The sequence below is a fragment of the Tetrao urogallus genome, assembly GCF_951394365.1.
Source record: "Tetrao urogallus genome assembly, chromosome: 3".
In the NCBI taxonomy this organism is placed as follows: Eukaryota; Metazoa; Chordata; class Aves; order Galliformes; family Phasianidae; genus Tetrao; species Tetrao urogallus.
In genome coordinates this window covers 90852411-90870614 of record NC_136815.1, presented here as the reverse complement: position 1 = coordinate 90870614, position 18204 = coordinate 90852411, and the positions used below count along the sequence as shown (strand labels likewise).

Genomic DNA, 18204 nt, shown 5'->3' with positions numbered 1-18204 from the left:
AATGGCTTTCAGTGCTTTCTGGCCTTTCCACAGGTTGTTGTTTTTTTATGCAGGTGTTAGAATCATAGGGAAAAGTAGATTTCTGGTGTGATTAAAAGATTATGCCGCAGGAAATAGTGCGTTGTAAGCAATGAAATCAGTTCAATGAATTGTAACCATTTATATGAAGTTGCTTTAGGCTAGTATAGAATATATAAAATAACACAAACTAGAAAACATTGATATTGATATATCTAATTTGAAAGAGAATTAACAACTTAGAAAAGAGGGCTTAAAAGGAATCTCTTTTCTAAAACAAGTGTTTTGAAATGTAAAAAAGAGCTTGCAAAATCATTATGATTATATATTAAAGTGTTTTATTCATCTGCTACATCTTCAGTACCCTGCACGTGCTTCCTCCATAAAAGCAGTGTTTAGCAGCTATATGTGCTGAAGACATATTCGTATGTACTTTTGATGCATAAACCAGCTTTTTTGACCATAGATGATGAGTCTTTGGAATAGGTTGCTATTATTTGCTGTTAACATTTACTGGAAGCATGTTGAAGTGAATTTATTTAATGGGAAGAAAACCTTAAGCTGCATTTATTATTAGGTAAAGACATGGGATTTGAGTGACTTGATCCTGCCCATTTCACTAAGCATAGTATTAATTGCTGACGGAAATCCTTCAGCTTAATTCTGATCAGTGGGTTCTGTGACTGTCATGTAGTTTGACTGTGTCATGTGCCTGTTTCACACTGTGTGAATCCTTAATGAGTTGTTGCAGGATTAATCCAGTACTAGTAAGAAACAGGATTTGAGGTCTTACACAAAGCTGGGAAGAAGCAACCATCAGTTTGTTTCTCTTCTTGATATGTGAAGAATCATCAGAGAGGAATTATTTGATTTTCCTTAATTATGAATGAACGAGATAATGAAGACAGTGGGCAAAATCCAAGTGAGTCTCTTTAAAACACGATACCATAGGTCTATTGAGTATTTTACTGAAGTAGCAGATTCTGTATTTCCTGCTGCCTTGTAAAGAATTGATTAAAATTTTACAGCGTGCTGTCATTGAAATTACACTGTGCTTATTAAAATAGCTGAGGGAAAGGGAAATAGGGAAATTAAAACTTGGGGATGCAAATAAGGTGAGTGGATATAGTATTGGAATCCTCCATTACGTAAAGGGGTTTACAAGGAGCTTAAATACGTTCTGTTGTGCTTTTCAAGTTAATTTAGATAAATTGTGTTAGCCATTAATTGTTATAATGTCGGAAATCAATGATTTATTGAAAAAATTTAAACAACTCCTTATTAAGAAGTAAATTGTAAATGAAGTAGATTGCACTGAATTTTCAATCTCATCCCATGTAAAAATTACGGTAGGCAGGATGTGTTCAAACAAGGTTATTGATGTCTTCATAGTTTGAATTAAACTTTCGAAAGTCACTGTCTTACTTTGAGTCTATTTTAGTACTCTTCAGTTTACTTCAATAAAATGTATGTTTTTGGAGTAGGAGGGGTAAGGAATTAATTTTTTAATATTATCTGAGTCCTTTTGCTTGCTAATTAAAAAAATACAATTGGACATGTAGAAAGTAAATATGTATGAGATAGATGATAGAATTGTACTTCTTGCCACAGGTAATTTTCTTGAATGTGACATTTTGATATTTCATATTAAGTGACTTTTAAACCAATTTTTTTAACCTTACATTGTTTATTTATTTATGTTAACAGTGGATTTACCCCTGTGCAAACAGGACCTCTGTGTTTTCAGTTTGCAGTTGCTAGACTGTTCTTAATCTGACCCAATACTAATGTCATGATTACGCTACTTAAGCCTTTGTTTGGAAAGGGACATTTCATTGTATCTTGATAATCAGAACGTATTCCAGCATGCATGGGCTGTGCTTTAGAGTTGCTATTTTGGAGCACTTTTTTTCTAGTTTTCAAAATCTATGCAAGCTTTTTTCTCTCCTCTCCTCTCCTCTCCTCTCCTCTCCTCTCCTCTCCTCTCCTCTCCTCTCCTCTCTCTCTCCTCTCCTCTCCTCTCCTCTCCTCTCCTCTCCTCTCCTCTCCTCTCCTCTCCTCTCCTCTCCTCTCCTCTCCTCTCCTCTCCTCTCCTCTCCTCTCCTCTCCTCTCCTCTCCTCTCCTCTCCTCTCCTCTCCTCTCCTCTCCTCTCCTCTCCTCTCCTCTCCTCTCCTCTCCTCTCTCTCTCCTCTCCTCTCCTCTCCTCTCCTCTCCTCTCCTCTCCTCTCCTCCCTCTCCTCTCCTCTCCTCTCCTCTCCTCTCCTCTCCTCTCCTCTCCTCTCCTCTCCTCTCCCTCACTGGGGCTTGTTTGGACAAAATGTATTTGAATGTGAAGTCAAATAGGAACATTTTTTTGAGTGTGAGCAATAAAGAGCAGGTATAGTGTGGAACAGAAAGGAAATAATGAATCTGGAAAGGATTTAGGGATCAGGCTGGAATAGAATAGCACGAGCTTGGTTTAATGCTGTGTTAAAGAGGGCTGGCATGATCCTTGGAGTAGAAAGGTGATTATTATGCTTCTTTAAATAGCACAATTGAGCCTAATATTAGAAGGCTGTACTTGGTTTTTAGAGCTTGAATTTTTCTTGCATGTCTTCCCTTGCATGTTGTGTTTGGAAGGTGTATTAAGAAATTACAGCAAAAATTTTGAAAAAAGCCAGGTTAAATTAGAAATAAGGAAAACTTCTTTGAGATTTTTCTGCTAATTGAAAATCCTTAATCATCATCACCATCATAAAACTCTGCAATTTTTATTTCAAGTCTGAAAACACTAGGGTCAGATCTTAGCATGCTTTCTCAAAGTTGTTCTGCCTAATGCAGAAATTCTGCAATCTCTGGAAACACGGGAAAAAAAGATTAGATGGTCTAATATTTTTTTTTGTCCTTAATCTCTTGAACAAGCATCCAAGTGCAGATTCAGGACAGTCCAGCCAAGATTGATAATGTGCTTCACAGTCTTCAAACTAGTATGAGGCTAGTCTGTTCCTGTGTGAGTATTCATGGGAAACACCTGGTGAAAAATTTGCAATATTTCAATGTTGCAAATGAATTTCCAAATTGTTTCCACAGCATTGAAGCCATTATTCAGCTCTGTACACAGTTCCCTGCCCATAGTCCACCAATTTGAGTAGATGAGTCATTGAACCACTTTCATGACCTGACTGCTGTGCATGGCTGTCCAGAACGTGGCTTGTGGCTTCACATCACTGTCATCACTGCTGAAATGCACAACCTGTGGCCTCAGTATGCCAACATAATTAGGCTGGTTTGAGTTGGAAGGGACTTTTAGGATCATCTGTGTCCAATTGCCCTGCTATAGGCAGGGAAGGGGAATATGCCCACAAAGGTAGGAAAAGCCTGAGCTTATTTTGTCCCTCACAGTGGTGGACACAAGTCTAACTAAGCTGCTTACTTCAGCTCTGAGAGTGGCACAGAGAAACCAGAGTAGGCACAGGATCTGTGAACATCAAGACTAACAGTTTTGTAAGAAGGTATTTTGATTGTAAGAAGGTATTCTGATTGTCCTATGGGCAAAATAAAGAATCATTGTGCTTTAATGTTGTCAAGACCCTTTGACCTGGGCCTTATCTTCATTCTGCCTCTGGAGAAATGAAGGAGTGGAGGAATGCAGACACGAGCAGAACCAACATCCATCTCTGCCTGCCATCCCTGAGAACCTCCTGCTTTGTTCCTACTTATCTTTCTCTCTATCCACCTCCCTCCCACCTGCCTTTGCACAGCTCCACCTGGCTCCTCCTGCCAGCAGAGCTCGGCACACCATTGGCAGCAATGCCGCTTCTGCTCTTCAAAGCAACAGTAAGAGGAAGGCAGAGAAGAGGATCCTTTGGTTCCCTGCTCTGACAAATTTAAACTAAAAGACCCCAGCAGCGATCTGTTGCTTTGCACAGACATTACAGCTGCAGTCACCTGGCCTCCTGTTTTGCTGGCTGTTGTGCTGGGAGAGTCTTCACAATTTCGTTTAGAAGCCAAGGGTACAACTGCAGGGCTCAAGTAGTGGCTGCAGCGTTGATCTGGTGGAGGGGCTACACAAGGGCCCCTCTGTGTTCCTGGGGGATTTCATATGCCTCCGGGCCCTGTGCAAGCAGGGGGCCCACTGCCTTCTCTCAGGAGAGAGTGGGTAGCCCATGGCCTCTTTGCTTTCCGTAAACGTTCAGCTAGATGAATGTCAGTGGGCACAATTTTTTCCATACAATGGAATCAAATTATGCGCCTTTGCTTCACACGCACTTCCAGGTCAGATGCCATTTTCTCAGACTGCCTCTCTGCTGTCAGATACTGCAGGGCAACAAAATGTAATGGGATATGGAAGGGAATACGAATTTGATCCAAGTGCATTTTGCCCTTCAAGACAAATACTTTGAATACAGGCCTAATTCCAGCATATGTTTTATTTGTTGTATGGAAGCATTAATGAGAAAAGGTTTAATAACATTCACAGTTATAATGTTAGAGCTAGAACACAGCCCTGGGGCATTTTGTAGTTTGTGTGTTATGATGTATCTGCTGTTGGAAAAGAGCTTAGTATGTTAGGGGGTAGAGTGATACAGTAGGTATAATTATTTTTCTCATAACTTTATTAGAGAGGCATGGACAGGTGCGATGTTGGCTGGAAATGCTGAGGAAAAAAAAAAAAGAATTTGAGGAATTGAAACCCTGTTTTATGTTTTTCCATTTGAAGTTTGAAGGTGTTTTTGACAAGTCTTGTTTGTTAGAGATGATATTCTGAGTTTTTTCTTACTGGAACAGAACCAAGAAACAGAATGATAGAATCACTCAGGTTGGAAAAGACCTTCAAGATCATCAAGTCCAACCACAACCCAAGCATACTACCCTCACTCTAACAACCGTCTGCTAAATCGTGTCCCTGAGCACCACATCCAAATGGTTTTTAAACACATCCAGGGATGGTGACTCAACCACCTCCCTGGGGAGCCTATTCCAATGCTTAACAACCTTTTGTGTAAAGAGGTTTGTCCTGATATCCAATCTAAACCTCCCTGGTGAAACCTGAGGTTATAAAGGAGGACTTCAGTATTCAGCTATCTATAACCTAAATTATCAGTGTACAGTGCTGAGTTCATTTTACTTCTGAAAGTGTTAAGACTAATAAAGTGAATAAATATTCACAATAAATAGTTTAGTATATCTTTTTGATAATTTGTGTGGTCTAATATTTGCTGCTGAGTCATAACTCCAGTTACATTACGCCCTGTACGAATGCAAACCAACACTTGAAATGGACCAACTCATTTTTTGAAGACTAATCCTTTGTACCCCAAAGGGAGTGTTAGTATTTAGCTAATAAGTACCACTACTAGCTGTCAGTGGACAAGAAAAGTCAACAGAACTGTGGTCTTAGTAAGACAATTATTAAAAAATCTTATCCAATGTAAGAGTTTTAGCTGTTGAATTGGTCTTGTAAGGAATGCTTTTTAAAAACTTTAACAGAAATAGCATAGTCATTTCAAGGAACACAGCTGAAGAAAACAGTGTTCTGGTAATTTTGGTGAGAAACTACAAAGTTCTAGTACTGGTATGTATGCTCTAGTGTGATGATGTGAGAAGTCAGCAAGTATTTGAGGACATAGTTGTGTTTTGTTTTATGCAGAAAAGTTAACTGGACTATTTTCTCTAAGTACAGTGGGGCTAATTAAAGGATAAAAGCCAGTTTCCCTGACAATCTTGTGCTAAACTGATACATTTCATGCCTTGTGAAAATGTACAACAGCAAAACCAACCAAACGCTGATGCGTGAGAAAGTGTGGAAAACTAGCCAGGCTGTAGGACTTGAAGCAACGTGGCTTTAATTATAATCTGTAGAGAAACAAAAATGGAAGCTGGTGGATAAGATAAAACATTAGGTAAGAACAGTAGTTGTGAGTGAATTAATAGTTATTTTGGACCATGGAAGTAATTCTGGAGGACTGATGGACAATAGCTGTCTTTTGAATCTCTTAGGATACCATTGCAGCTTCTGTCATAGTGATGTGATGGAGCCTATTGTATGAGGGAGTGATGAACATTGCAAGGATCTTTTTCAGGAATATTTTTAGTCTTATCTTCCTGAGGTAATTGGATGTACTTCTCTCCTGTTACAACCAGGATAGTACTGCTGTCAGGAGTCCTGTGTTTACAATGGTTTGTTCTGGGACTTCAGGTTGGGAGAAGTGCCCTGGAAAGGATATAGTGAAGGACACAGGGAAGAGAGGACAGTTTATTTTTTTTCTCCAGCTCTTTTGTCAATTGTGTAGCAAAGAGGCTACATATATTTATTGTTGCTGCAACTTGTAAGGCCAAATGAGCAATTTGGAGTTTCCAGTGTTGTGACAGTATGAGCACATTCTTGCATTGTATGGCTAGACACCAGTGAAAGTGATGATGTATTTGGAAAGGTGCTCCGGAGCTGGTCAGAGAATCTACAGCTGCGTGTGATTGGTACCTCAACAAGAAATAGAATAAACATGGCATATCATAGAGTCTCTGCAAATTTTACAAAATAATTCTTACAACTTTTTTTTTCTTCTCATAAATTCCTGTCTCAATACTACTGAAGTATTTCCTTAGGTGTGGTCATAGAGTCCCTGTGCAACTGACTCATACCTTCTTGAACTCATAACTTCTTGAACATTGAAAGCCTAAGGCATCAAAAAACAACAATAAAAAAACCCAAGTTATTTTTAAAATAGTATAGCTACCTTAAGCGACCAGTGGCTTTTTCAGTGTGGTTGTTCGTTATCAGGTTAGGTATTTCATAGTTGTCCTGTTTTTGAAGTAGGAATTTGACTGCAGTTCCATTTGCTTCCTGGAATATTTTTAAAACAACATCCTGAGAATACCCTTTGTATGATGGACCTTGCTGATTTTTGTTTTATTTTGTTTTCTGCTAGGAGATGGTGTTTCTAGGGAAAGTAGTCCGTTTATTAACAGTGCAGAGATGGACAGAGGAAACATGTACGAAGGTAAAAATATGGCTCTCTTTGAGGTAAGTTCTCATTTCGTTGTGTATGTGTCTGGATGCATGTTTTGTTTTGTAATTTATATATTACTATATATATATATATAGTATGTATATATGCATTATATATATGCATTTCATTCAACCTCCCATTCTCTTGTTGTCCTTCTGTGCTCCTACCTTCTTTCTTCCAAAAATGTTAGCACAGAAAACATCATCTTTCAGTTCTCCTGTCGGACAAAAATTTGTGCACTGCTTTTCACTGAACTTTAGAGAAGATTGAAGTAGGAGTCATTGATGTTTGTCATTACATCTTTTTACCACTTATGACATTTCTTACTATTTTTTTTGACAGAAATCATGATACCAGAGTTTTGTCTCTGGATTTATCTCCTTCAAATTCGAATTCATAGATCAATATGCAAAACTACTTCTTGTTCAAATAAGATATTGTATTACTCACTGTTGACAAATTGTTGCTGCTGTTTTTTTTTTTTTTTTTGCTTTTTTTTTTTTCCCCTTATTGTCCCTAATCATCTTTGAAATATATGCTTGCATTAGTTGTTTTCAGCACATTGCTGATGTAGTGTTGGATTTTTTTGGTATCCTGTGTTCTGTAGTATATTTTTCCTAGAGTCTTAACATTTTCAGCTGACTTGTATTTGTAAAAGATCTTTAATAAGTTCAAAGAAGTTAGTTCAAAGAACTGTGTTGTCATGACCTAATACCTTCAGGCAAAGTTTTTGTATATTACTGTTTTCAGTTCCAATCTGTTGTCTTCCTCCCAGTATTTGATCCTGCATGCTTGACTCAATCTTCTAGTTCTGCTTCTCTTGGTATGCTTTTATTGCGTGTGTTTCTTTAGGATTTTATTATTGTTTTCACCACACTTTGGTTTTGTAGCAGATATTTGGCTGAAGAAAGATCAGCTTGCTTCTGTGTCAAGTAATATTACATATATTTAATTACATCTTATGTGAATATGTTCCAAAGCATACATTTGTTCAAAATATGTACATTGTTTTAAGAGTAGTCCATATGGATCATGGTTCTTGAGAGCCTGAAGGTGCTTGAGAAAATTATCTAAGGCTACTTTTAGAGGTTTTTTTACCAGCATTCAGCTTGTGTCTAAATGTCATGACCCTGCTACTGCAATATAGGGAGGGGCAGCAATATAATCATGTAGCATTCAACTATAAAGATTTGCTTTTGTTCTTTGACATGACTGGTATTTGGTCATGCTAGTTTTCAGATTAGAATGATTCAGGAATAACCTGTTGAGTGTATGTTTGAAGTAGTATCATAGAATCATAATTTAAGTTTTTATTACATGCAGTTTTCTTAAAATCCTGACAGGAGGAAATGGATAGCAATCCAATGGTGTCATCTCTTCTTAACAAACTAGCAAACTACACAAATGTGACTCAAGGTGTGGTGGAACATGAAGCAGATGAAGATAGCAAGCGAAAGGAAGTCAAGGTATCTGAACTTCTGATAAGTTACGACAGAGCTAGCCACATACAGAGAAATATTTTTTAGCCTAAAAAGAAATCACACAATTCTCTAAAAACAGGAGAGAGAAAAGCAGAAGTGTTCATTGATCTTGCTAGTGTGTTTTAGCAACACATTATTGTAGAAGTTCCATATGAAATGTATGTAAAACTCAGAACCAAAACAAGCATTACATGCATCTCAGTTCCCTCTTAATTTTGTTCCCTTCTGTCCTTGTATGAGCAACAGTAACTTTGTTTTACCTTTGGTGAGGATGCAGTTTGACATTCTTCTCATTTGATGGTTTATTGATACATTTCAGTTGGCTGGATTGTTATCTGAGGTTGAAATTAGAAAAAACTTGAAATGGAGCAAGCCACTTTTTATGATCAGAAGTGTATTTGCTTCTTATTTTTTTGTTTGTTTTTTGTATTAGGTCTATTGTTCCTGTGTTTGGAGGAGGCTCTCTAGCATATTTGCTTGAAGAGAGCAGCTAAGATCTCCAACGGTTGTCTGCTGGGTGCCCAAACTGCCTATCTATGCCTTTGTATGAGAGGAACATAAGCAACCTTGTCAGGCTATAATAAGATACTATGTTGAACCTTCTATGAGCAGGAAGCTGTCTTAGAAGGAGAAAGCCAGGATCAAAACCATGTATAACACAAAACTGCAGTCAAGGAGGGATGATGAGCTGTGACTGGTAGGGCATGAAAGCTGAATGAGGGAAACTTAGGGTAGGTACTGGCAGAATGAGAGTACTGGCAGTTATTCGTCTTTGAGTTTCTACTGATCTTATATTCTGAGCTATGAAGGAAGAAGGAAAAGCAGATGAGAAAGAAGGAAAGAAGCACCTGGGAAGACGGATACAAAAAGGTGCTTGGAATTAAGGTTATAACTGGAATTTATTTATAGGAGGGATTTATAGTATTGTACCTGAATACTTGCTCTAGAACTGTTTTTGTTAAGACTTGACTGCTACTGGGAGTTGTTGGGACAATGTTGTGGCTTAACCTGACATGTAGCAAAACACCATGCAGTCATTTGCTTATTACCCCTGCCCCCTCCAACCCCACATCCCCTCAACTGCTCCCAGTGGCATGAGGGAAAGAACTGGGGGAGGGGAGATAAGGGGGTGTGGAGTAGAACTCATGAGTTGAGATAAATATTCTTTTACCAAGACAGAAAAGGAAGAGGAAAGGAAGTAGTAGTATTAATAATCATATATGCACAAAACAAGTGGTGTACCAGCCACCCACTGATGTCCAGCTAGTTCCCAAGTAGCAGCTGCTCCCCTAGACATCTTCGCACTAATTTTCAAGAGGTTTTTTTTTTGTGTGTGTGTGTGATGTCATATGGTATGGAAAATCCCTTTGGTTATTATAGGTCATCTGTCCTGATTCTGTCTCCTCCCAAATCCTTGTGTCCTCTCAGCCACCCTCACCGGCAAGGCAGTACAATAAGCTGAGAAACTGAAATGTTCTTGGCTCCGTGCGTATGCTGCATACAGCACTGCTCTGCCACAACTAAAATAGTGCTCTGTTATCAACATTGTTTGTCTCTTAAAGCCAAAACGTAGCATCATACCAGACACTACAAAGAAAAAAATCAGCTCTTTCCCAGCTGAAACCAGGACAGACAATGATCAAGGCTGTGGAATAAAGTCCGTAGCCTTTTGCTGTTCTTCATTTGTTTATCAGTTGTAGTTTCTTGTTCAGTTTTGGCTTTTGTTAATGCATCCCAGTGTTAGCCTGTCTAGAACTAACTGGCCAAATGAACACTGTATTTACTTGCACTATATCAGCTTGTGTCCTGAAAGCATGATTTGTGTATGTTTTCTTTTTACCCTTTGGTGTCTGAAATTAATTGAGATTAAGCAATTGTCTGGTAGAGTAGAATTTTAATGGCATAATATAGTACTGGAATACTTCTACTATATAAAGAGACTGAGAGAGGCAACTATTCAGACTGGAGAAGAGGAAACTTGTGGGGATCTAATTTATACACAGTGATATCTGAAGGGAAGTTGCAAAGAGGATGGAGCCCTGTTCTCTTCAGTGATGCCCAGTGCCAGGACAAGAGGCAGTAGACACAAATTGGAAGGCAAGAGTTTCTGTCTAAAAATCAAGAAACACTTTGCTGTACAGGTGAGAAAGAACTGACACAGAGCAGTAGTTGTAGAATCTCCTTGGAGACCTTAGAAGCTGTATGGACGTGGTCCTGGGCCATTTGCTCTGGGTGTCCCAGCTTGAGCAGAGGGTTTGGACCAGGTCACCAGCAGAGGTCCTTTTGAACTTAACTGTTCAGTGATTCTGTAGTAACTGAGCTTGTATACAACATCAATGTTACCAACATTATCCAGTGTGCTAAAAAATAAAGATAGAAGTCTGTATGGCATTGTGTCCTTTTACATACTTGGAAATCTAGTGCAACTCTTGCTTGCTGTTTTAAATTGGCTGCATTTTTTACAGCCTGAGTTGTGATTTAAGACGAACTTCTGTACCTGGAGACCTAGTATGTATGTTTATTGCTTCTAAGTTGAGTATTTCAACAGAAAAGGCTGACGTTCATGAAGTGCAGAAGGTTAATGGTGAGGCCTGAATGGTTCTGTTGTCTTTGCTTCCAGGTTCCACGAATGGGCACATTTATTGGTGTGTATCTCCCTTGCTTGCAAAACATCTTGGGAGTTATTCTTTTCCTGCGTTTGACATGGATTGTAGGAACAGCTGGAGTTCTTGAGTCTTTCATCATTGTTTTCATGTGCTGTGCTTGTGTAAGATAATCTTTTTCTTTATTATTGATCGGTTTACTATTCTGTTATCAGAATACAGCTGCTTTCTCTTGTATAAACAAACATTACAAGATTTTTCCTTAAGATAAATTTCTCTATAAAGTAATAATAATTTTTCTATAAAATTTCAGAACAATTGGGAGATACAGGATGGGTCTTCTATAACATTTAAATGTATGCACTGAATGTCATGTGTCCTTTCAGCATATATTGGGTTTTCTGTGATCCAGTGATAGTAAGTTTTAGCTTGAAGTATTTAATGGATTCTACTCAACGAGCAAATATTTCATGATACACATTGTATCACATTGAGACCTGAAGTCTTCCATTATTATTATTATTTTTTTTTTTTTTACAACTTTTGAACAAACCAAAACATAAACTACTGACATTGTGTCTGTAAATTCAATTTGGGAAACCAGCAGTAGATGAATTCATCATAGCTGTGATAAATTGGAATAAAGAATATTTTAAGTACATTCTCAGTGGTCCGTACTCATCTATTTGAAGGCTGTCTGAAGCATCTAAACTTACTCAATCATCATGTAGAAGGTTCTGTACTCCATTTACATGGAAATATCTAACCAAAGATGATCAGTTTTAGTTGCTACGAAGTTTTATTAGTAAATTCTTAAGTGCTTTTGATCACTGTCTTGTCCCATTTTCAAAATACTTTAAATGTGTTTTGTTTCATCTTTCTGCAGACTATGCTAACTGCAATTTCAATGAGTGCAATAGCAACAAATGGTGTGGTTCCAGGTAATCAATATTTTTTTTTAATCTTAGATAAAAAATGGTAAAATGATAAATAATCAAATCTGAGATAATTTGCTGTAGTATTGAGATATCATATGAACTGTTAGAAGTAGTACTTGGAGTATTGTTTCAGGTATCTTGTAATTGACTTTTTAAGGTGAGATGCTGCTCTCTACCTAGACCTTCCAGGAGCTGTAGCACATTTTTGTTATCATCAATTATTTGATTCTGTTGAATGAAAGATATCATAAGTTGAGCTAATAGAGATTGATTTTCTAAAGAAATTTGCTCTGCCTTAAATTTACAAATAAAGTGCTTTTTTCCCCCGGAATTGCCCCTAGTTTACTTTTTATTTATTTACTAACATCTCAAACAGTTTGGTTTTCTGCAAGAATAATAACCAGCATACTGGTAATAATCTCCTCCTATATAAGCATTTTAGGTTATGCTCATCTCATTTACCTTTTTCAGGACAAGTTTGCCTGTTAAATTGTTCCTCTTCAATTATGAAACAGATGTTTTCAACACAAAATCAGCTTGCTTTTGAAGCTCTTCTAATCCTTGGTTTTCAACAAGTTAATTGAAAATATTAGTATTCTGATGTTATGGACCCTGTACAGATGCTTACATTAAATTTTAAAAATTGTATGTATATATATAAAAATAAATTTTAAATTAATTAATGAATTAATACTCAGTTTTAGAGCTTTTCTAGCTTACTAAGGTTCCAGAATGGATGCATAAGTTGTTGGGCAAAATTAAACACTACAATTTGTGCAGAATCTTGAATTCCAGTACTTGAAGGAGGCCTCCAGGAAAGCTGGGGAGGGATTTTTTATAAGAACATGTAGTGACAGGACAAGGGGTTTTGAACTGGAAGAGGGTAGATTTAGACTGATATAAGGAAGAAATTCTTCAGTGTGAGAGTGGTGAGACACTGGAACAGGCTGCCCAGCGAGGTTGTGAATACCATCTCCTTGGAAGCATTCAAGACCAGGCTGAATGGGGCTTTGTGCAGCCTGGTTTAGAGGGAGGTGTCCCTGCCTGTAGCAGGGGGCTGGAGCTAGATGATCTTAAAGGTCCCTTCCAACACAAACCATTCTATGATTCTGTTTCACAGACGTAGTACAGTATGTGAAATATAAATGCAGTAAGAATTTTTTTCAACTGTTTTTGTTTTATAATTAAGTATAGTTATCCTAGTCACTGTTCATCTCTTTTTCCCTCTTATTTTTCAAGTTTATGGTACTAGTATTCCTGGAACATGTGGAAGGGACAAAGTACCTACGATTGAAAGGAAGCTAGGCAGGAATAAACTTTTTATTCATTACTTTGGCATTATGAGTATAGAACTTACTGCTTTTCTTCATCACTTTCAGTAATTTTGTTGCTTTTTAAGTTAAAAAGCAAGTGTTAGTTGCAGTGAATCTGTTTAAGCTGTTCATTGCATCTGTAAACTGGAAACTAATATTTGTTATTCACTTTTCAAAGGAGAGCAGAGAAAGGTTTTTGGTAAACTTAATCGGTATTCATCCTCCTTTTTATTTCCTTCCCTTTGTAAAATCTCTGGCTCTGAAAAAAACATCCAGCTTTGTTTAAGGAAAGCCTGAAGGTTTTCGGTATGTCTGATTAGACAGTTGTCATGCTGTCCTTTCTGGTTTTATTAAGTACTAATCAGTAAACTAAATCAATTTACAGTCTTCCAATAATATTCTCCTGTGGTTCTACAGAGTTCCAGTAATCTTGCTTCACTGTAAATGTTTTAGAATAAAAAATATTGGATCTTATGACATAAGGAACTCTTTAATTCATAATATTTTTAAGGCAATGTTTAAAAACTATAAATGAAGAATCTGCTTTTTTAATTAATAAATTTCCTATCCTAAAATTCTATCTGCCATGAAGAACTATTGATATTCCCATTGTGCTTTTTTGTTTTTGTTTGGCATATTGATCTTGCATCTCAAAATATATGTATTTTTAGCTGCTAGAACATCTTCCTGGAGCCTTATGTTTTCCAGGTTCTGAAAACACAACTTACTCAGCCTTTCTTCGTAGGGTAGGTGCTCCAGCCCTCTGGTCATCTTCATTGCCATCCTCTGGACCCTCTCCAACAGGTTCATCTTTCTCTTGCTGGGGATCCCAGAGCTGAAGGCAGCATTGTGGAGGTCTCATAGGGATGGAGTGTAAGGGGGAGAATTTCCTACCTCAGCATGCAGATCATGCTTCTTGGTCGCAGCTCAAGATATGGCTTCTAAGCTAGAAGCGCACATTGCCAGCTCATGTGTGGCTTTTTATCTATCAGTACCCCCAAGTCCTCTGCAGGGCTGCTTTCAATATTTGGCCTTGTTGAACTTCATGAGATTCACAAGGCCTCACTTCTAAGCCTGTTCCCTCTGGATGACATCCCTTCCCTTCAACATGTTGACTGCAACACTGTTTTGAGTTTGGCAAACTTGCTGAAAGTGTATTCAATCCCACTATGTCACCAACAAAGATATTAAATAGTAACAGTCCTATACTGACCCCTGAGGAACACCAGGCATCACTGGTCTCCACCAAGACACGGAGCTATTCACTGCAACTCTGAGTTTGGCCATTTGAGTGTGGCCTTCAGCCAGTTCTTTATTCACTGAGTGGTCAATCGATCAAATCCATGTGCTTCCATTTTCAAAACATGGATGTTATGTGAGACAGTGTCAAATGTTTTGCACAAGTCCAGATAGATGATGTCAGTAGCTCTTCCCTTATCCACCAGTGCTGTCACCTCATTGTGGAAAGCAATCAAATTTGCCAGGTATTATTTTCTCTTAATGAAGTCATGTGTGCTGTCGCCAGTCACCTTTGTGTATTCCACGTGCCTTACCATAGGATCTGCTTCATGATCTTGCCAGGCACAGAGGTGAAAATGATTGGCTTGTAGTTCTCCAGATCTTTTTTTTTCGCTTTTTTAAAATGGGGGTTATGTTTTACCTTTTCAAGTCTCTGAGACCCCTATAGTGACCCCTTTAACAGACTGCCATGAATTTTCAAATGTAATGAATAGATGCACAGGAAATTTATCCGCCGTTCCATGAGGACCTTCATGTCCGTCTCGTCAGGTCCCTCAGACTTGTGCATGTTAAGGTTCCTTAAGTGGTCTTGTGCCTGATCTCCTACAGCGGGCAGTTCTTTACTCTCTGTGTCTGCCTTTGCCTTCTGTGAAGGCTGAGTCAAAAAAAACACTGAGTACTACCTTCTCTATGTCCGGGTAACCATGTCTCTCAGTTTCTTCAGGAGAGAGCTTACATTTCCCCTAGTCTTTCTTTTTATCACTTATGTACTAGCTCTCCAACAGATTGACACCGTTGGTCCCTACTAGACCAGGTTTCCCAAAGAGTACCACGGTCTAAAAAGCCATATCCTTGGCCAAATCACTTGTCTGGCAACTATGAATTGATCTGCCAGATTGTACTGGTCTTCTTAAAGCCTTTTCTTTTGATTGGTAGGATTGAAAAGATCATTTATACTCCAGGGCCTCTTGACACTGTTCCAAGGGTTCTATAGTCCTTCATGATACACTTTGGATGTCCTTGACAGTGTTGTTGGTGCTGCATAAAATAACAGCCATGGATAGTGGTTCTGCAAGCTGTACAAGGCTTGGTAATTTCTTGGTAACATTTGTAGTACTTACATAGGCTCATGGTAAGAGACATACCTCTCATGTGAGTGGGTCAGGGTAGCAAACTGATGCCTTTGTACCTCTCAGAAAAGAGTCAGCTACAGCTATCACCTGTCATATTTTCTTCTTTGCACTGGTTGTTTAGCAGTCTGTAGTGCCACAATCAACTACTTTGCTGAGGACCAAGCCGGCACCATAACTGACAGTATTGGCAGGGATTAATGAGAACAGAAAAACATTGCAGGACTTCTGTGCAACTGCTTGATATATGATGAATTATTTGTGTAGTATAAGACAAAAACTACGAACATCTTCATTTCCCAGTTCTAGCTGTCTAAAAAAAAAAAAAGCTTACTGATTTTAAGTGATTAGAGTGTTGTAATTTTATTTTCATTTCTTTAGCAAGAAATGGTCTTAGGCAAATAACCAACAAAACTGGCTAGTATCTCTTTACTTTTCATTTTTTAATTGTTTTTTTTTTTTTTCTTTTTTTTTTTTTTCTCTTTAATTCTGATGGATGAACCTAATGCTTAAAATGTTTGGGTAGCTGATGTTTTGAAAACACTGCTTTTGTGAAAATGCATGTGATGATGTGCACCTCAAAGTGTACGTTCTAACAGCACATTTGGTGTAAACATCAAATACAGGTTTGGTAAGAACATTTTAATGGAGATGCATGCAGAGATTTTCTCAAGTACCTGCGCTGATTGAATGACAGAATGTTTTGATCTCTACTGCTTTTATTAATCTGAAAAGTTGGAATCTTCTTGGTTAAATTCACAGCTGGAGGCTCCTATTACATGATTTCAAGATCTTTAGGGCCAGAGTTTGGTGGAGCAGTGGGACTTTGTTTTTACCTGGGTACAACCTTTGCAGGAGCAATGTACATTCTTGGTACCATTGAAATCTTATTGGTAAGTACTGGTTTCTCATAAGTCTATTTTCAGTCTATTTTGAGAGATCACTGAGCATTGTCTAAATATAATAATCATAGATAAGTTATAATGACACCTAAAATGTATTCTAGTCTGATTTTTGAATGCTTTGGTACCACATTTGTAGTATGTCAATATTCCAGTTCTTTTTATGAATATTTGAAGAAGTTCAACAAACTTTGATTTGTGGAGCTGTCTGTAGCCCAGCGATAATAATAAATGATGATAATAAATTTATGATCATGAAATTATGATCAGTATTTAAACAGTTTAACGTTTTTTTCCCCACTTAAATTAGGAACAAAACAGTTCAGTAAGTGACTTTAAGTCACTTAAGTCACATTAGACAGTAATTTTACCAAATGGGATGTATCTCTTTGCTACCTCTTCATAATATGCTCTGGATAAAAAAAGAATCTTTCAGATTATGTTTATGCTACTGTAGTCTTATATAGTTCAAGGAAAACTACTCATAATAGTAAGATTTAGTTTTGGAATTTCTGGTGTAGGAAGAGAAGAGTGAGCAATAGCTTGTTCTTTGTGTGGGTATCAGACACTACAGTGTGGCATCCTCTTTGCAATCTGTACCTGTCACATGGAAACATACTTGTTGTGTTCCTTGTCTTCCTCTGTTTCTTATTGTTTTTTCTTGTCTGGCAAAGACAAATTTATGAGAGGCAGAAACTGTTAGAAAACAGAGAAAAAGCTGGACCAAAAGCTGCGCCTGTTTCTCAGTATATCCACTCTGTTTTGTCCTCTTATTTCATCTTCACCCTTGTTCCTTTTCCACTTATATAGGATGCTCATTCAGCTTTACGATTTTCTGATAATACCACTTTCTATACATGTTGGTTTTCAAAGTAATTTATCTAAAAGATGTAGTTGAAAAATAGGAGTGGCACGTAATTAAAGCCTCATTGCACTTTAAACCTGAGTTTCTTACAGTGCCTCTATACTAGGAAAAATCTTGAAAATAACTTTTTGTTGTTTCATTATGCCAGACACATGTGAGGATATTTGTTTCTGCTCTTTCTTCACTAAATAACCATGCCATCTGGTTGAACTTCTTTGTGAAGTAAGAAAACTGCCAACTGTAGTAGTTTAGATTTTAAAGTTAAAGTAAATTTAGTGCTTCATAAAATGATTGTTATTACATGAAAGGCAATTTCCATATCTCCTGCAGACTTACATTTCTCCAAGTGCCGCCATATTTAAAGCAGAAGAGGTTGGTGAAGAAACACAGGCCATGCTGAACAACATGAGAGTTTATGGGACATGTATTATCATTCTGATGGCCATAGTAGTTTTTGTGGGAGTCAAGTATGTCAACAAACTTGCACTAGTCTTCCTTGCCTGTGTGATTCTATCCATCATTGCCATATATGCTGGAGTTATTAAGACTGCTATTGACCCACCAGACTTTCCGTAAGTAACATATCATTAAATAGTATAGATTATTATTAAAAAAAAAAAAAGTAGGGGGAAAGAATAGCTACTACAACCAAGTTTTAAGCTAAACTTAAAAATATGCTCACACTGATCTCAGTGGAAGGTTTCATATCTTTATGAGGCACTTAC

At 37.7% G+C, this 18204-nt stretch overlaps 1 protein-coding gene across 2 annotated transcripts in view; it reads left to right on the top strand.

Annotated features, from left to right (window-relative positions):
* Positions 1-18204, top strand: part of SLC12A7 (solute carrier family 12 member 7) — a gene marked incomplete at both ends in the record, with an annotated part of 67475 nt that overhangs the window by 10930 nt on the left and 38341 nt on the right. For both annotated transcript variants that reach the window (XM_079533065.1, XM_079533064.1), the window contains 6 exons: positions 6928-7022; positions 8352-8474; positions 11110-11256; positions 11979-12033; positions 16475-16605; positions 17810-18051. In XM_079533065.1, the coding sequence (XP_079389191.1) occupies positions 6928-7022; positions 8352-8474; positions 11110-11256; positions 11979-12033; positions 16475-16605; positions 17810-18051 (793 nt within the window). The remainder of the gene's footprint in view (positions 1-6927; positions 7023-8351; positions 8475-11109; positions 11257-11978; positions 12034-16474; positions 16606-17809; positions 18052-18204) is intronic.